The sequence below is a fragment of the Notechis scutatus genome, chromosome 3 (genome assembly GCF_049901735.1).
Source record: "Notechis scutatus isolate UNSWTSFEM ecotype Mainland chromosome 3, rNotScu1.2, whole genome shotgun sequence".
Taxonomy (NCBI): domain Eukaryota; kingdom Metazoa; phylum Chordata; class Lepidosauria; order Squamata; family Elapidae; genus Notechis; species Notechis scutatus.
The window spans coordinates 136,948,215-136,968,902 of NC_142011.1; the positions used below are offsets into that span (position 1 = coordinate 136,948,215).

Sequence of the window (20,688 nt, forward strand, 5' to 3'; positions counted from 1 at the left end):
CTATAAATCTTCATTTGCCTGATCTTGTGACATGAATAGATGTATATTAAAATTATTTTAATTTTGTAATAATGGCTGCATTTCCATCTTTTCTCAGCAGTAATCCATAAGTATTTGTGTTTTATGTAAAATTGAGACTTGCAGAAGGGCAGTGTTTCTCTACTTCAGCAACGTTAAACTTATATGGACTTCATCTCCCAGAGTTCCTTGGTTAACATGCTGACTAGGGAATTCTGGGAAATAAAGTCCACATATCTTAAAATTGCTGAGGTGGAGAAACACAGCAATAGGAAAATGAGAAATAGATCGTGAAACAAAAAAGGAAGTGGGAATATTGTCTACTCTTTGAAATTAAGGAAATTCATTTCTCTTCCATTCCATTTTAGTTAAAATGAATTGAATAAACTGAAAAATTAATTGTTCATTTAATTATGAAAAGGCCATTTAACCCAGGAGCCTCCAACCTGTGGGCTGTGGCCGACTAATGAGCTGTGAGTGCAACCAGGCCACAGAAACTGCCAGTGAGTTTGTACGTGCATGCGCATCCTCATTTGCACAAACAGTGGGCAAGCACACATGCACACTCCATTTAAGTGAGCAACAGGATTGTGTGCACGCCACTTGCGCAAATAGAGCTACCCTAAAAAAAAATAAAGTACTTTTTAAAATTGTTTCTTCCAAGTAGCGATTAGGGATCACCATAATGCTTTATTGTAAACCCATCTGTTATGGCATAGTGTCACTGTGATATGTCATGATAACCTGGTTCAACAAAACTTGCTTTAAAAATTCTGGCATAGTGTTAAATCTATGTATGCAAATGGCTTGCTGTAGAAAACCAGCAAACCTCCTTACTGATCATTAATTCTCAAGAGTCCCATATGAGACTAACAGGACTAAACAGTGTAGGAATAAATATTTATAAATTTGGTTATGAGCTTCATTAGATATTAGATATTATACATGAAATTGGCTTTCTTTTTCCTCTTTTGTCATAATATCAATGTCAGCGTTCTACAGTCTGCTTCTCTCCAGATCAGATAGCCTAAACTAATATACTGTACCATTCCCATGTGGTGGGGAATTATGGGAGAGGTTGTAGAGAGTCCAGGTGACTCTGGGGGAAATAGGGAAGAATTATCAAAGGGGGTTAAAACATTCTCTAAAGCCTGGGGAAAAGATAGTATTTGGAAAATATCATGTAGGATTCTCCCTAGTTCACTGGGATATAAAAGGGAGGAGAAGTAAAGTATAATCAGGCTTCTAAGATTTTGTAATTACAGCCTAAGCATCGCCTCGCTACCTCTTTATGCTATTATTTGTTTATTTGTTTGTTTTTTAAACATGTACAAGATAACAAGTATAAGTATGAATATAATAACAAAGGGAGTAAATACAGATAAATGGGGACAGTAAGACAGGGACGGCAGGCACGCTGGCGCGCTTATGCACGCCCCCTTTAAGGACCTCTTAGGAATGGAGTGAGGTCCACGGTAGACAGTTTGAAGTTGAAGCTGTGAGGTATTGAGGCTGTAACAACAGAGTTCCAGATGTTGACCATTCTGTTGCTGAAGTTGTATTTTCTGCAATTGACTTTGGAGTGGTTTACCTTGAGTTTGGAGTAGTTGTTTGCCCATGTATTATTGTGATTGAGTGTGAAGAAGTTGTTTCTCCAAAACATACATTACTTTATTCGCATGTCTCATCCAAAAACAATATGATTTATCACTTTCCATTTTATTTAATTTAGTTGCACAGCTTTGGGTACTGAAGACAAGATTCCTGGGAGTAGTTGGTCTGATGCAGTTTGTAAGATACAAGAGAAAACACATTCAGAAGATGGTAAATACAAAAACACTCACTGCACAGTAATATTATTTTAGGATTTTCTGGTATAAGGTTACCCTTTATTTTGGTTTCATCCCATGATATGGTGAACTGCTCAATAGCTTCAATAATGCTATGAGTGATGTTAGCAGGAGCAGGAGCTCCTGGTAGGGTTTCATTGCTGGTAAGAGTCCATTGGAGTTGGGTAGCTATTCAATCCAAATAAATAAAATTCCAAAAGGTAAGAGTGATGCTAATAAAAATCCACAACAGAACTCAGGACAAGTAGAGGGATCTAGGGGCATAAGAAAAGCCAACTTATCTATTAAGTAGGAACTCCACAATCAAACTCCAGAAAAGAAATGGCAAATTGCTTTGGTATTTTGACAACAAATGTATATGAGCATGGCTGAAATATGAAGTAAAGTTTAAGCGCCAAATGATGAGAATGTGAAGCAGGAAGGCACTCTTCCAATTATTGAGGAAATATATTGAATTTGTGTGAATAGAACTGAATGGGATGACATGACTAGACCAAAGAAAATCTAATCACTGATGGTGTCAGTATTGAAAGCAGTTTTTGTTTTACAATGACATGTGCAATTGTAACATGAAAAGCATGACCCAAGAACAATTTGAAATTGTAAATGCATAAATGAGGTGAATTAATTTGGTCGACATGAATGGGCCACTTTAGATTAATAATAAATGATTATATGCGAGTTGCCTAGGGCAGAAGACAAAATAAAGAGAAATGGAGGCCAATCTGGCCTATATGAAGTAATGGAGATCCTATTCAACAAAGGGATTTGGGCTGTTGAGATGAGGTAATTGCATTGTCAAGGCAGACAGGCCATCCAATTTGTCTCAGTAAAGAAATTTGGGTAGCCTGAAGCCATGACATTCTAGTATTGTGGAAGCAGGTTGAAATGCTTCCAGGTTAGAGGATTTGCAGATTGCCTGCAATATACATCCCATCTTGAACAACCTTCAGGATAGGCCAAGGATGCTCTGGGCTTGTCAGTTTGGATACTGCAGCACTATCAGCTTGATGGAATTTGGATACTGCAGCACTATCAGCCAGGAAGACTTTCTAAGTATATAGGATTACCTGTAGTGTGCTTCAGAGCTGACCAGCATGGTCAACCTTTGCTAGCTACAGGATTATCTGACACAAAAGCTGAAAATACCCAGCCTGGAAAAATAAGCAAACATAACTCAGAGAGTCTGAGTATGGAATGTCCACAAACAATAGAGAAAAATAATATCTGTTTGGCAAAGTTGAGGGAAGTTGAAGAAGAGGAATAAAATGGATAAACTAGATGGAGAGGAACAGATAAAGATGTAGGAGAAGGAGTGGCAGAACCTGGAGGTGAAGTTTAAAAAGGGGTCAGCCCAGAATTTCTATATAGCCCGCAAGCAGACTCTTTGAATTCTTTGAATTCTTATCTAACTCCAAACAAGTGTTAACCATTAGTTGAAAAGATTCCTAGATATAGGCTTTAGCATTAAATCAGTTTAATTGGACTTGCAGGTGTGGACTTGACCTTTCACGCTTGACAAAGACCTTCACAGGAAGGTCATTGGAATCTCAACAGATTATTGTTGTGGGCAGCTTGAAATAGTGGATATTTGCCCATAGATATTTGTTTGCAAAGATTTAAAGATGCAGAATAAAGAAACCCTGTTATCAGAAATGGATGTTTTTTTCCTGCCAGTTTTTGACAACATAATCCAAGGGTAATCTCTGAGTTAACAAAATTGAGGCTGGGTTTACAGGTTGCCCAGTTCTAGTTTAACCAGAATACAAGAGGCCTAAAAAGGGAAACACTTAACCAAGTTAAATTGCATAGACATAAGCCACAAATTTATTAGCTAATACACTGGTTCCCAAAATTCATATCTTAAATGCCATTTAGCAGTGTTCAGAAAATCTGTGTCCCGCTGTGATATAAAGTAAAAACTTAAGTTTTTCAAAGAAAGACATATGTTATTATCCATTCTGTTCTTGTGTTTATCATTTGTAAGTTTTAAAGATGCAGTTAGAGATCATCTTCATTTAACAACTACTTGTTCAGTGACTGTTTAAAGTTAAAACAGCATTGAATGAGTGGTATTTACAACCAGTCCTCATAATTGGTGCTATTACCATATCCCTGGAGATCCAGGCTCTTGGTGACCGGCTCACAACTCTAGCTTCCAACAAGCTAGTCAATGGGGAAGCTGGCTGATAACAAAAGATGACCACATGATAACACCCTTAATGAAGGCATGGAATTTGGTTAATGACAACAATAGGAAGTGCTGGAACTGTTGCCACTAAGTGGTGCAGTCACATAACCGCACATAATTGTACTTTCTGGCTGTGTTGCTTGGCAATTCTGATCCTAATTGCCATCATTAAGCATGGACTATCAGTAAAGACTCAGTATCTTTTAGGCTACTTCACAGAACCAGCTAGATTGAAAACCACTAGGCTAAAATATGTGCATATAGGACAGAGGCTACTCTTGTTTTTGCCCCTTATGCTGTCAGATGTGTTGTACTCTCAACAAATGGTCAACAACAACTTGGACCCATTTCTGGAATTATAGCTGAGCGGTTTGGGACAGACCGTAGTATAGACTTACTCCAAAATGCGGTGGGCCAGGCACAATACCTTCAAACTATCTTAACATTATGTTTGTTTTTCCCAGCATGAAAATTCATGGCCAAAAATTAATCTTGGATGCCCACAGCATGTGTGTGTGTGTGTGTGTGTGCGTGTTATCTCAGAGGACACAAATAGATTGAAAATTGCACATACTGTAAACCAGGGATCGCCAACCTTTTGGACCTCAGGGACCACCAAACTCATAATTTTAAGTCCCGCGGACCAGAGACCCTGAGAAAATCCCTAAAAAAGTCTGCAGGAAAATTCCTCACCCCGTTTTCCTACCAATCAATCATTCTTTTTTTGGATTGCAGGATACCAGCTCCGGGGGGAGGGGGGGGAGAGAGAGAGACTTTTGGCTTCATGCAAGGAAAACAGCAGAAGCAGCAGAAGTCTTTCTTTTTCTCCGCCAAATTCTACCAGAAATGAGTCTTTGTGAGACTTGTCGCACCAGTGCAGCCTCTTGGAGCAGGATGCCTTGCAGGGTCCCAAAGACTCATTTCTGGCGGAGTTTGGGGGAGAGAAAGAAAGACTTTTGCTGCTTTCCTTGCATGCAGCCAAAAGCAGAAGAAGAAAGAAGCGGAAAGAAGCTGCTCGGTGGCTAGGAGAGGCACGTGGGGCAAGTTCCCCCCCTCCGCCCTTTTCTCCCTCCCCTTACTACCTTGTGTTGTTCGCAATGCAAGTCTTCTGTTCCCACAGGCCATGTGGATGGCACAACCTTGTATTCCAACGCAGCCTGGATTAATTGTTTTGGGGGTGCTATGGGGGTGACATTTCTCTGCAGACCACCAGTGGTCCCCGGCCCACTGGTTGGCGACCACTGCTGTAAACTATAACCAGCTTCTAATTTGCCCTATGTTTCTATTTTCAATAATGAAAGATAGTGAAATTTAACAGTCAACCACTACAATGCTTCCCTGTAGTATTTGACTAAAAAGCAGGGTTGTATTTTTTTTAAATAAATTGGTCCAAAATTATATTTCCTGAGTCTAAGCTTTTATAATTCATTGTCATTTTCCAGAAAACAAGAAATTATTTTATGTGTTGATTGTTCCATTCCTCCTCATTGCCTTGGCTGGTGTAATTATCCTTACTGTATATTATCGAAGTAAGGGGAAATTACTGACAGGTATGTAACACCTAACAACTTCTTACCTTATTGTAAAACTACAGTTAACAGACATTTTTATTTAAATCTCTTAATTTGGTTATTATAAAAGCCAGATTACTTTTTTACTTTTTTCTTTTTATATATCGTTTAAGTTCTAACTTTTGGACATCCATTTCAGTTTTCACAAATGTACCCATGTGATCCAAGGGTATGCAGAAGCAGGCAATGTTTTCTAGGCTGAAGGTCACACTTGGCTTTTGGGTGGTATTTTGGCAGCTGCAACTGGAAAAGTGAGGGCAGAGCAAAGAAGTTGCTGCAGACAGGACAAAATCCAAGTTTGACATATTTAAATTAAATAGAGTTGATTGTGATTACTGCCTATGTATTTAATAATGTCTGTGTTGCATGAAAAATTGGGAGGAGGACACATATGGCTGCCAATTGTGTAAGCCCGATCTACTCTGCAATTATGAAAATATTGCCCAGTGTGTTGATTTTCACGTTTATATCATCTTGTGTGTCAGGCTCTAGAAGGGTGGCTGACAGGCACACAAACATTTATGTCTGTTTCAAAGGAAGATTTAATTGCAAGTAATTGCACTTCCTCCACTGAAATAATAGGACCCCTTATAAGAAATTGCTGTAACAGGGTTATTTGTCTTCATCACACTCATAATCAATAGATTTTTTTTGAAGCTGAAAATAGGATTTTGAGGCTGGTTTGATGCAGCTACATACAGTTGGACAAAATGGCTTCACATCTGAATTGGGCGCTGGTTTAAGGCTATGGACCAACCTGAAACAATTCAATTTCAACATTGAGTGTCAGTCAAGGTTAAGTGGCTTCTGCTCTCTGGGAAGAATCCTCTAAATGAAAGGGAGGGCATTAGGTAGTAGCTCCTAGACAAAATTAAGGCATAGTAGTTTCTGAATTTGATAACTTTGTATGTATCATTTAGAATTTTAGAGCAAGAGAAAGATATTTTTATTTGCAGACAGTGGACATATTAACTTTTTTGTCTAATAACTGAATTTGTATATGACATTATTTCAGCTAAAACAAATGCATTCTTCCACATAAAAAGCAAGCAGTTTGTTGACTAAATAATTTTTTTTAACCAAATCCATAGAATACATTTCCCAGTAAACTCATGATTAGCGTTACTTCAATTGTTTTTTTTTAAACTCTTCCTAGTACTATATATACAATTGTTCTTTTGGTAATTCATGTGATATTCCTTGCAACAGACTAGCCAACCAATCACCCACATACAGCTAAGTCATTAGCAAGTCAGTCATAAATTGATGGCACATGATATGGAACAAAGACCCAACTGATATGGAATGTTCTGTTTTAGTCATGGATAGATTGTCAAGATAGACACATCTTCCATTTGTAGAGTGAAGGGGGGCATTGGGAATCACTTTGCAATTCACATTTTACCACAAACCCTTCGAAAAGCAAACTATTTTTAGCAAAGTATATTTAAAAACAAATTGACAATATTTAAGAATGAACTATTATGCAAACTTTCTTAATTTGTGCATATGTGTGCCATCTTTTTCACTTACTCTTGTCAGTGAACACAATTACAGCAAGTGTACAAGTCCATTGAAATGCTTTAAGTGCGCTTCACTCTGTGATCAAAATTTAATGTTATATGTTATGATAATATGTCTCAGATAGTTCACTGTGAATAAATAGGTCAATCCTATTTTTAAGTATTGAATGTTTATAAGTGTTTTTGTAAAGATTTTTTTTATACAGCTAGCCATAATATATATGGTTGCATTTGTGGTTCATTAATATTCTGCTAAAATTCTAGAATCTAACTGAATACTTTTCTCTATATTTCCTTCCAGCAGATTTACAATACTGGGCTCAGGAAATATGCCAACAAGTAAAAGGGAAAAAGGTAAATTGTAAGGCTTTATGAATGTTTATACCTTTTCATGTTTTTTCTTGGCTGCTCTCTTCTGATATCTTTGTGTGTTGGAGAACTCTTAAGTGATGAAATAAAGTTGTAATTTGTAAAACAGCTTGGTTGACATAGGTCAAAAGGAAATGATGAAAGTATAAGAAACAGAACCACAAAGACTCCCTTGGTTTTAAGCCATAGAATTTTCTTTTTAAATTGTTGCAATTGGTCTGCAGTTTGCTGGGTTTACTTAACAGATTATCACTACTACTATAGGAAACTTTATTTTTTTTTCTTTGCAGGATTCTTCTTGTGATACATTTGTAAACACAAATGTAGCGCATCCTGCTGGCATTCAGCTTTTGGGAGAGACTTATTTGCTAGATCTTGACCAATATGGCTTTCCGGATGAGGTACATCACCCATGTGATCATCTCCTAAGTGAAAAAGATGGTCCGGATCAAATACTTTATGGATCAAGAGAAAATTTTCCAGCATTGTTTCTAACTACCATTTCTGAGGACGGCCACTTTAGACAGATGCCTATGGAAGATGAATACACGGACAAAGTATCTCATGGGCAGCGTTACTTACCTTTAGTCAGCCAATCTGATAGCAAACCAGCATCACCCTTCTCTGAACCGCTAGAAGTGGGAGAGAACGATAGCTTGAATTACTTCTTCACAGGAACTGAAAATCTGGAGGAATTGGTACACTGCTGTTGCTTGGACACATCATGTGCAATGGACCCTATTCATGCTTCCTCACATAAATACCTGCAGAGTTCTTGTAATCATTTCACTTGTGCCAAGATGAGAGATGTTGATAATGAAGATGTAGGTACTTCCCTACTGATGTCCGAAGAAAAGCATAGCTTTGCCAGATCACCTTGTAGACAACCTCCTAACAAACTGGACAATGCCACAGATTCCTTAAAAGAAAATGGATCTGCTCTGCTAGGCACCTGTGGTTTGGAATCTTCTCTGGGAGACCAAAATGGGTCAGCAAACAATGTCGGAGACCAAAGTGACTCATCTGACGGAAAGGAACAGAATACAAAAAGAACATCTGAGTCAAACTACAATGTTTCAGATCCACCAGCAGCATCTGGTAAGCCCTCTATATATGAAGCCCACTTTGTTGTTTGTAAAAAAAAGGTAAAGAAGTCCCTGAGGATTTTACTCCGCTGGCCGTTGCTGACAATAGGGGGCGGAGCACATCCGCATTTCAAGGCTATTGAGCCAGTGCTGTCTGACGACATTTCCATGGTCATGTGGCCAGCATGACATCAGAGAGCATTGTTACATTTCACGTAGTACTGTTATCTTTCCACCGAAGTGGTACCTTTCTATCTACTTACATTTGCTTGCTTTCAAATTGCTAGGTATGTAGGAGCTGGGTTGAGGACAGGAGTTCACACATTGTGTGGCACTCAGGTCTTAAACTTGGGCTGCTGTTTCCAGGCAGCAAGCCCAGTGTCTTAACCGCTGAGCCACCACGCTGCCCACTTTTATTGTTAATGAGGGGTAGATATTATTAAGCATCTACAGACCAGATTGCAGCACCCACCTTATCTTGAAAAAAAAACTAAATAAAGACAGGTTTTGTTAGTTATTTGTATGGGAGACTAACAGATCTCAGTTCTGTAGATTATGTTGGGAAATTAAATCTACGGCAAACAATTTCTATATTGAAGTCAAGACTATGTAGATATAGCAGTATATATAATTCTGGAGGTCAGTGCAGAAGACGAAGAAGGAAGGCAAGTCAAATGAAAGCATTGTAGACCTTCGATCTATACATATCTGAACATTGAAATTATATCTGTTCTTTATTCATTTTTGAGAATACAGTATAAGAATGTAAGCTAGAGGCAGAAAAGTGGAAAATCGTATTTAAAGCAATTACTTCATATTGCTTCATAGTAAGGTTGGTTCTGCATGTTAATCTAGCAGTTAATTTTCAAGATCATTTAAATAAGGCAAGAACATTTATTTTTCTCTGGGATTTTGGAAATGACTTAGACCCAGTGTGATTATATTCTGGTGCCAGTGGTTTTTCTCCACCCAGCAAACAAAGTATGCTTTTTGGCACTCTTTACCTTGGTCAAGCTAGTTGGCTAGCCAATGTTGTGGTGATGGTTAAAAGGGAAAAAAAAACATTCCCAGTGAACCTCCAGTTACAAATCGAGAGGTACAACTAAAGGAGATGAAAATATTAGTCATACTTTTCAATGGCATCCTTTATACTATATTGTACATTTTCCAAATATGCTGGGCTACAGTCCTCATCATTTACAGTTGACAAGCTATTAGCTATAATAGTAGGCACTGTAGTTTAATGCCAGTGTAGAGAAAATGGTTGTATACAATCACTTGGACAATATGTTCAGGATAATTTGATGAATAATTATTTTCTGTCCCTTGACAGTTATCCTGTTAAACAAAATATGGAATATTCACAATGATAACCACAACAATTCATTAAACTTGGGAAAAATTCATTCCAGGCAGCAGGTGGTGCTATAGAGAAGGCACACTGCCAGGGTCTTGATAGATGACAGTGTTTAATCGAAAGAACCTGGAGAGCGCCATTCCTGCAGGATCAGATTGGCAGGCAGATGTTACAGAACAGAGGTCCCCCAACCTTTCCAGCTTGGCAGCCCAGCCCAGCAGGGGGAGGGGAGTGTGAATGGCAGGCCACGTACACGCACACAGCTCCATTTGTATGAGTGGTGGGCGCATGTGTCCTCATGCAGATGGAGCTTCACGAGTGAGCGGAGGATGCTTGCGCTCACATACAAAGCTCAACTCACGTGAGTGGCAGGCACTTGGCTCACTCGCATGAGCAGAGGACACTTGGGCAAAGGGCACTTGTGCTTGCACGTGAATCTCCACTCACACTTGACCATCTCTCCTGAGGCCCAGTTTCGAACAGGCCACGGCCCGGTAGTGGGCTGTGGCATGGGGGTTAGGGACCAATGATCTAAGAGACAGCTGGCTGCTCAACAAACCAGGCTGTATGCCAGGTAGGGCTTTATAGGTAACAACCAGCATCTTGAAATTGCACCTAGAAACAAAGGATGAGTTCTATAAGACTAAACAAGTACTATCTATCAACATATGTACTTACAGGTCTTTGACCTGTATAATGAGGATAATTGGGACAGAATTTCTGTTGCTAGGTGATGCAATGGTCATGCATGATGCCACGTAATTTAGCAATGGAGAGTCTGGCACTTCTAGTTGCTGTTGTTAAGTGAAATCACATGGGCTGTTAAGTGAGTTGCCATTTGGGACTTCCTGATGGCTTAACTTGTCTTGTAATTGTGAGAACTTCCTGATGGCCTGCCCCTTAACTTTTCTTGTAATTGCGAGCCAGGTGCCAAGCGCCTGGATCTCAACCATGTGATCATGGGAACACAGCAATTGATATAAGTACAAAGACTGGTCATAAGGTAACATTGTTCAGTACCAGCGTAAGTTCAGACACTGAACAAGTATGCATTAAACAAGGACCACTTGCAGACTCAATCCCAGTGTTTTCGAAGCATTGCATTCAGTGGGATCCATCAGTAGAATACCCTTCCGTCTTCAACATCTGCATACTCTCCAAATTTAATTCAAATATTTGGAGAAATCTCAAAAGCAGATGGGCGAGTCTCTCATGCAGTGAACACAACATTCATATAATATTGGATGAGGCCTGGAAATTTTGTTGCATTTTCAGAATTTTCCTCTTCTGGTAGCATCCTTGTTGCTCTACTTCACATCAGGGATGGGATTCTACCAGTTCGCACCTATTCGCTAGAACCGGTTGTTAACATTCTAAGCAGTTCAGAGAACCGGTTGTTAGAAGAAATTACTGGCCTAATCCTGTAAGGAAGGCAGGAAGGAAACATTCTGGTGTTGCTTACGGAAACTGCCTCTCCCTTAACCCTTATTACATTCTTGGCAGGACTAGACTTCATGTCTCAGGAACTTCTCTGGAGTTTTTTTTCCCCTTCCTTTCTGGTACTTTGCTTGTGTGGAGTGACCATTCAAAGTTACAATGGCACTTAGTGACTTATGACCATTTTTCATACTTATGACTGTTGCAGCATCTCCACAGTCATGAGAGGCCAGGCGAGGAGATGCGTGCCTCGATGTGAGTGATATTGAGTTCGCCACACCCAGCCAATAACATGACCACCAAGCCATGTCCACCCAGTCACATGACCACCTAAGCCACACCTACCACCTAAGCCACGCCCACAGAACCAGTTGTTAAAAATTTTGAATCCCACCCCTGCTTCACACCCTAGTTATTTTGGACCAAGAGTCGATCGTTTATTTGGTTCTGCACACCATTCTAAATTATTAATCAAAAGTTGATGAGAAAAATCACAGCAGCCACCCCTATTTATCATACGAAAAGTAAATGTTTCTCTAAGAGATTGCCTTGGAAAATGTTGTAAAATATTTTCTGTATTTTTAAAATATGGGCATCACCTCCTTTTTTTCTACAGCTAATGGAAATGTGCACTTCATCAAGAGGCAGGGGAGGAATTGTTCATAAGTTTTTTCCTGACATGGGGTCAGTAGAGTCTGGTGCAGAAATGTAAAACTAATCAATGTCTTAATTGTGGTTAAATGATCAGGGTGCTCAAGTGTTCCCCAGCAATAATGCTCTTTTCTAAGCTAAACAAATGAACACACTGATACATTTCTTTAATATGTTGAATGTGTCAGGTATTTGGAGATAATTGGTGGAGAGGTAGACCTCATAAAATATTTCTATGGTCTTTTTAGAGTTGCCAGAATGCACACAGCGACTGCCTTCATAAAATATACTAAATTAAGACAAAACAAAATGTCTTAGCATGTTGTGTCTATCCTGTGTTCTGCTCTTAATGTTTGTTATCATAGGAATAAAATAGAATCTAATTATATGATAAATTATCCAATCTAAACATAACTCATTATATTAAGCCATGGATAATTGGCTAAATCACAATTAGCTGAACTTATACAACAAACCAAACCATAAACTATAACTGGCTTGCAGGGTTCACACCAGTTTAGTTTGAACTAAAACTAAATTAAGCATATTATGGCTTAAGTGCAATTTATGCAAACCAGATGCCAAAATAATGTTAATTGGTAGAATGTGCAAACCTGTAGTATACTGCCAATATCTTAATTCTGATTAGATGCTTTGGTAGTGTTAAAGTACCAAATACAGGTATTTATTTATAGTACTTGTGGTCTGGGTATATGTTTAAAATGTCCCATTTTGGCTATTTTCAAAGGGTATCCCCATTAATCTGCTGGAGTAATTTGAATGAGATTTTTTTTTTCAGAAATGCAAACAAGACAGTATTTTACCTCCAGTTGATGTTGCCTTGGGATACCAATTTTTATTTTTGCACAAAACTATGTCCGTCCTTGTAATATTGACTAGTTGCAGTTCTCTTACTGTCCTATTAATTATGTCTGCACCTATTTCCCTCTGCTTTGACCCCTTTTAGGAAATGTGACAGGAAACGGGAACTCTACATTCATTTCAAGTGGACAAGTCATGAATTTTAAGGGTGAAATTATTTTTGTCTATGTTAGTCAGAACTCCCAGGAAGGGTCGATGACTCCTGGATCCAGTGACGACAGCCTGGGGAACCCAGTGCAAGAGGAAAACTTAAACCGCTGTGAGACATTTGCAGGCAATGCTGACCAGTATAAAGAAAAATGCGCTGAAATCAATACGTGTCACAGCATGGAATCTGGAGAACCTCAAAGCACCGTAGAAGGATACAAGAGGACTTTTGGGCCAATTGGTCAAGAAGAGAATTGTGAAAGCCAGAAGAAGCACCTCTCTCATGAAGCCTCACAGCCTGTACAAGAGGAAGGGAAGCCAGGATATTCTTAAAGGAAATGGTGCATTGATGCAGACGAATGCTGATTATTGGTATTCAGTCAAAAGAACTGACACAAGTATCATTCACTGAACCGTGATCTGGAAAGCAGATGCAGATAGCACTAATTAAGCAAAGGAAGCCTTCTGTCGGTTGCTGAGATGTCAGATTGCCGGCTACCGGATTAAAAGGGGGTTCTTTGCTCCAATATAAAAATGGTAGAGGAGACAATTGAATTAATGCTATGTGGAATATTTTGGTTTTCCAGGAAAAGGGTAGTGTATTGGGATTCAGAGATGAGATGCGTTGTGTCGTTGCTGTTCTTCCGGATGCCAAGGATGATGTTCCTATGGAATTGACACATGCTGCCTAAGACTCATCCATAGAATTTGTTTTTAAAATGGTAGCTTCTGTTTATGTACAGTGGTAACGTTAACACAGCTGCCTTAACCTTTACTGCAGAAAATACAGATGAAAGTTCAGGAAAACAGAAGTTAGTATTGTCTATCCTCACGTTGCAGATAAGATTTCTGCCTCTCTCTTTTTCATTTAAAATATTTCATATTCATCCTTTCAATGTTTGTCCAAGAACTTACATTTTTCGAAAGGAAATTGCAGTTGCTCTCGGTCTCAGTAAGACTTCATGGCACCATACACTCCTGCATGGGTTGTGTCATCTTTTTTAAAAAGTTTGCCACTGAATGAGTAGCAAGTTGTGAGTTGTACTTATAGAACAGCCCCATCATTCAGTGTTTGAATCACTATGAAGCTCATGATTCCAAATTAAACAATAAAACTTAACACTTTGTGTGTGCCCACAACTTCTCCCCCCATATTCTCATTAATGGTGTGAAAGAAGATTGATTGCTCGTGAGCACTTTTTCTCAAGACAGGCAGAGAAGGTGGGCTTGACTATTTTAGAAAAGTAACTTAACAACAATCTAGCATTAGCATTGTTCCCAGTCATTCCAGAACACTATACACCAAGGGTGTCAAATTCAAGGCCTGTGAGACAGATATGGCCCATGGATTGCTCAGATCTGGCCTGCAAAGCTGATCTGGAAACAGCAAAGGGGCGGCCCACAGTGCGTCTGCCAGTGAAAAAAGAGCTCCATTTTCGCTGGCAGGGGGTTGCGGGAGGCCGTTGCAGCTGAAAACGGAGTTCACAAAGGCTGCATGCGGGCCTCCTGAGTGCCATTTTCACTGACAGAGGGTTACAGGAAGCCGTTGCAACCGAAAATGGACCTCAGAAGCCCGTTTTCACTAGCAGAGCACTCGGACCACCACAGGCGACCCCGACACGAGTGATGTCGAGCTGGCCATGCCCCCTGCCCCTCCCCTGAGGTCAAACACAATCCTGATGTGGTTCTTAATGAAATCCAATTTGACACCTCCTGTTATACTCAGAAAAGGTGACTGGTTCATTTAATATCATCAAATGACCTTAATCCATACCTGAGGCATGGAATACAGTCCTTTAGATTGTATTGAGGCTGAAATTATATTGTTCTGTATTCATGCTCCAAAGTCTCGAGGGACATCTCTTGACATTAATGACATGCTGCTGTATGCAGTGTTTCTTTTAAAATGTGTAAAACTACAGTAATAATTTTTATGAAATGAAGTCAATTTTAGACAATGTTTATGATACTTTTATTTGCTAAAATTCTAATTTTGTAAAAAAACAACAACCCACTAATACCGTGTTTCTCATAAAATAAGGCTGGGTCTTATATTTTTTTGAGCCCCCGAAAAAATGGCTAGGCCATATTTTCGGGGGTGACTTAATTCCCTTGCATCCTCATCTAGAGCGCCCCACAGGCAGCCTCGCCACCAGCCGCTCCTAACGGGTGATCATGGCTAAGCGCAGAGAGCTCCCTACTCCCACCAAACTCCTTTCCTGCAGACCCAAGACCTTTGGCACCCGCCGCTGTTGCTTTCCCTTCTGCCCATTCCACCACCACGTTTGGAGCTGCCGCTTCCGTGTTTGGAGTGCTGCTGCCATTTGGAGTGCTGCCATTTGGAACACTGCCATCATGTTTGGAGCTGCCACTTCCGCGTTTGGAGCTGCCGCTGTGTTTGGAGTGGCGGCGGCGCTCCAAATGGCGGTGGTGCTCCAAACAGCAGCAATGCTCCAAACGCGGAAGCAGCAGCTCCAAACGCGGAAGCGGCAGCTCCAAACGCGGCGGCAGCTCCAAATGCTGACATGGCAACTCCAAACAGCTGATTAAAATCGCAGTGCCCAAACAGTGGTGGGGTTCCAAACGCGACGGCGGCGGCGGCGCGCCGCGTCGGGTGAGCGGCGGGAGCGGTCAGCGCGCGCCGCGGCGGCGATCTTGGCGCGCTGGGGGTCTCTTTGGCGCCCGAAGGGAATATCATGCCTGAAACAGCAGTGCTCCAAACAGTGCCAGAAGTCAACGCAGCTCCAAACAGCAGCAGGGCTCCAAACAGCAGCAGGGCTCCAAACAGCGGCAGTGCTCCAAACGTGGAAGCGGCAGCTCCAAACGCAGCGGCAGCTCCAAATGCAGAAGTGGCAGCTCCAAACGGCAGCAGTGCTCCAAACAGTGGTGCTCCAAACATGGAAGTAGCAGCTCCAAACGCGGCAGCGGCATGGGCAGAAGGGAAATCAACAGCGGCGGGCGCTGAAGGTCTTGGGTCTGCCGCAAAGGTGCTTGCCAGGAGTAGGGAGCTCTCCGCGCTCTGCCATGATCGCCCATTAGGAACAGCTGGTGGCAAGGAATTGCTGCCCATGGGGCACTCCTAATGGCAAGTCCCCCCGCCCTTCCCCCCATTTTGCATGTTTTAAAATAGGCCTAAATTGGGGGGGAGGGGCTTAATTTCATTTTATGCCTAGAAAACATGCTGGGTCTTCCTATTGGGGGAGGTCGTATTGTTGGAGAAACACGGTAATATTTTACCAGTTTTCCCTTTATACTCACCAGTTGTGTATTATCTCAATATTTCCAAAACTTGTTGGGTGCTAGTAATTATTCCAACAATTTTGATGGATGAGTACCAAAGAGTCAAAAGTTCAGCTTTCCCCTGGCTTTATCTGCAACTTTTCACCTTTCTCATCTACAAGTAGCCCTTAATTTACGACCACAATTGGGCCCAGAACTTCTGCTGCTAAACGAGATGGTTGTTAAGTGATCCACGTTCAACTTTATGAACCTTTTGCTGCAGTTGTTAAGGGAATCCCCATGGCCGTTAAGCGAATTTGACTTCCTCTATTGACTTGGCTTGTCGGAAGCAGGCTGGGAGGATTGCAAGTGGTGATCATGGGACCCTGGGATGCTGCAACTATTGTAAATACATGCTGGTTGCCAAGCACTCAAAATTTGATCACATGACCACCAGGAGTCTGTCATGTGAGGATCAGTTGTAAGTTACTTTTTTCAGCAATGGCGTAACTTCAGATGGTCATTATGCAAAAAGATATAAGCTGAGGACTTCTTTTATTGAATTAATTAATTACCTATAGAAGTGATGTAAGATTAAGAGTAACAGAATAGGGTTAGGGTTACTCAAATATGGCACAATGTCATCCTGCTACTTCTCTAATTTTGAATGGAAATTAGACTTCATTTATTAGGAAGATGGAATGAAAAGAAATGAATGAAATCTTGAATAAAGGATACAGATTCACATAGTGATGTCTGTGTTTTGTACATAATTTATTTTCAATGTTGGAGGAAACAAAAAGGTATAAAATAGATTTGAGGGTACTATAATTTACTGTGTACTACAAGCCTATTGTACTGATATGAGGAGAGATCAAAGAATCTATTTCATGATACAGAATAAAATGTTAAATGGTTAAATATGGTTAAATGTTAAATATAATGGTTCTAATGCTAAATATATACGAAAAAAACACCCAAGATGCATATACTGTCCCATTGGAATCCAGTATGGATTCTGTTTCTTGGAAGCACTTAAGTTGAATACATATAAGCAGTGTTGGTGTTTTTATAATACATAAGTAAAACGTATATATGTAGTCCTCAACTTATGACCACAATTCAGCCCAAAATTTCCTTTGCTAATCAAAACAGTTGAGTTTTGCATCATTTTACAACCTTTCTTGTCATGGTTGTTAAGTGAATCACAGTTACTAACACAGTTGTTAAGTGAATCTGGCTTCCCCATTGACTTTCCTTGTCAGAATGTTTCAAAAGGTAATCACATGAGCCCAGGACATGCAACTGTCATAAATACATGCCAGTTGCCAAGCATCTGGATTTTGATCGTGTGACCATGGGATGTTTCAAAGGTTGTATGAAAATGGTCATTAAGTCATTTTTTTCACTGCCGTTTTAACTTTAAGCAGTCAGTAAACAAATGATTGTAAGTCAAGGTCTACTTGTAAATCATCTTTATAATAATCAAGAGAAACATTGGAATGTGCTGTTATATTAGGTCAGATGAGCTACCTAGCTTAGAAAGCTATTCCAAAGATCGGCAGTTCTCCAGTCTCTTTCCATTACCTGCTTTTAGGATGTGCGTGTGTTCTATGTTAATCTTCAAGACACTATTCTGTTTCATCAGAATGGTTTTTTAAATGGGTTTTCTTTTCAGTCTTAATCTCTTTCCATTTGTTGTCTGCTGTTTTCTGTAACATAATGAAACATAATGAAATATGAGTTACATACGTGGGTTTTAACAGTTTTTCCCAATGTCTATTTTTAGTGAAATCTCTAGGAAATGTTTATTTTCCTCAATGCAATTTTAAAGGAAAATTTCCCATTTCCTTGATGTTGTTCAATTGCTAATTTGTGTCCGACTCTTTGTGACCATAGCATACCAGGCCTCCTCATCTCCACTGTTTCCTGGAGTTTGACCAAATTCATGTTCATTCCGTCAATGACACTATCTAACTATCTCATCCCGTCTTCTTCTCCTTTTGCCTTCCATCTTTCCCAACATCTGGGCCTTTTCCAGTGAATCCTCTCTTCTTATTTGGTGGCCAAAGCTTCAGCTTCAGTATCTGTCCTTCCAAAAACCAGTCAGGGGCAATTTCCTTTAGGTTTGACTGATTTGATTTTGCAGTCCAAAGAACTCTCAAGAGCCTTCCTTGATACAATGCATGTTTTATTCACACCTTTGTCAAATATACTCTCTTTTGTGGCCTTTTCTTTTACAAATAGAGGTGTTGTACAGACACTACACTGGAGAACAATGGACAGTAGCGGACTCTATTTATTGTTGCCATGGGAAATTTTTATGAATCACATTCACAAGATATAAATGGTAGGAAGACTGAGATAACACTGGCATTATAATATTGAAGTGATTATGTGGAAAATTAGGAATACATAATTTTCAAGAAATGTATCCTAGAAGAAATTAGCTTCATAAGTGACCTAAAACATTCCTTTGAACTTGAGTATTATAAATCAGTACAAAGTTGTTCAGTGGCACTCAGAAAGGAAAAGATATTGCAGAATTTAATCTTGTACTAAATATAAGATCAGATTCATATGAATGATACAAAGATGAGGTGCATTTTGATGCACTAAATCAATCGTTGCCAACCAGTGGGCCGGGGACCACTGGTGGTCCGCGAGAAAATTTTGGTGGTCTGCAGAGAAATGTCACCTGCAAAGCACCCCCCAAAACAATTAATCCAGCTACACGGGAACACAAGGCTGTGCCGCCCACATGGCCCATGGGAACACAAGACTTGCGTCACTTGCATTGTGAACATGAGGTAGTGAGGGGAGGGGGGAAAAGGGCGGAGGGGGGAACTTGCCCCACGTGCCTCGCCTGGCCACCTGGCTGCTTCTTTTCGCTTCTGCTTTTGGCTGCACGCAAGGAAAGCAGCAAAAGTCTTTCTTTCTCTCCCCCAAACTCCACCAGAAATGAGTCTGGGACCCTGCAAGGCATCCTGCTCCAAGAGGCTGCACCAGCGAAGACTCATTTCTGGTGGAGTTTGGGGGAGAGAAAGAAAGGCTTTTGCTGCTTCTGCTGCTTTCCTTGCATGAAACCAAAAGTCTCTCCCCGAGAACGGAGCTGGAGACAGTATCCTGCGATCCCAAATAAAGAATGATTGATCAGGAGGAAAACGGGGTGGGGAAGTTTCTTGCAGACTTTTTTGGGGATTTTCCCAGGGTCTCTGGTCCGTGGGATTTAAATTATGAGTTTGGTGGTCCCTGAGGTCCAAAAGGTTGGCGACCCCTGCAATAAATAAATAGTAAAATTAAGTTGATATGTATTTTAATTATTTCTAACTGAATCTCTTTTATTTATTCACCACATTTCTTTCTGAGTGTATGTTCTTAAAACATTTTGAGCGCATTTGTGTAAATCTTGATTTGGCAGTAAAGTAGGGGTGGAGGTGGAGTGGGAGGCCTGAGGTAATCCTTGCCTCATGACCACAATGGAGCCTGACCATTAGGGTTGCAAGTCATTATGATTGTAAGAAGGCAGGCTGCCAAAACCTGGGCAGCTGTTCAGAGGTGGTATTCAGCAGGTTCTGACCAGTTCTGGAGAACCAGTAGCGGAAATTTTGAGTAGTTTGGAGAACTGGCAAATATCCCCTCTGACTGGAGATTTTACAGTATCCTTCTCTTGCCACGCCCACCAAGCCACGCCCACAAAACCGGTAGTAAAAAAATTTGCATCCCACTACTGCATCTGTTGTCCTGCCTCTTTAACCCCTCTCCCAAGCAGCGCAGAAGCCTTGGCTATAAAAGTTGTGCTGAGACACAACTGAGGGTGCTGGGAAGGATGTGTGTACACTTGTGTGGAAGTAAATCAGCCAAAACTTCTCCAGTAGTTGGACTCACAAGTAGAAGTTGGAAGAGCAGTAGTAAGTATGCTAGTGAGGAAAAGTTGAGTAGTGCTGAACAGTGAGTACTAGCCTGTGGGTGCTCATTTGTGTCACTTAGGGACCTGTGTTGATGGGCTGGCTCTCTGGCGTTTTGGAGTCCACTGACTTGAGTATACTTTAAAAAACCTGTGACAACATGATGGCTTATGTTGAGAGGTGGACCACACGATCACCTTGCTTAATAACCCCTTCCTCTGCTCTCCTCAGCGTAGTCATTAAGCAAAGCATAGGGTGCCTCTGGTGGGAGGCTGGTAGACCTCATGCAGGTTCAAAACTACCTAGTCCATACATCCCACAGCCTCCCCACCCATCCAAGGCACCCTATGCTCCACTTCCCACCCCTCAGGGACTCTGCAAACTTTGGGTCTGCTTCCTCCCCCATGTCTCCACAGAGAAGTGTGTGATGGGAGAGGAAGGGTGAGAAGGGTGTGAGGCCTCTTCCCACTCCACCAGGCC

The 20,688-nt window shown here is 40.7% G+C and overlaps 1 protein-coding gene across 2 annotated transcripts in view; it reads left to right on the top strand.

The window, feature by feature from the left end:
* Positions 1 to 14,221, top strand: part of TNFRSF11A (TNF receptor superfamily member 11a) — a 42,236-nt gene extending 28,015 nt beyond the window's left edge. Inside the window, exons 6-10 of one of the 2 annotated variants that reach the window (XM_087961200.1) lie at positions 1,751 to 1,842; positions 5,502 to 5,609; positions 7,458 to 7,507; positions 7,813 to 8,620; positions 13,020 to 14,221. In XM_087961200.1, the coding sequence (XP_087817326.1) occupies positions 1,751 to 1,842; positions 5,502 to 5,609; positions 7,458 to 7,507; positions 7,813 to 8,620; positions 13,020 to 13,414 (1,453 nt within the window). In that variant the 3' untranslated portion in view covers positions 13,415 to 14,221. Of the gene's footprint in view, positions 1 to 1,750; positions 1,843 to 5,501; positions 5,610 to 7,454; positions 7,508 to 7,812; positions 8,621 to 13,019 lie in introns of both variants that reach the window. The other variant, XM_026675377.2, reaches the window with a different exon arrangement.
* The last annotated feature ends 6,467 nt before the right edge of the window (positions 14,222 to 20,688 follow it).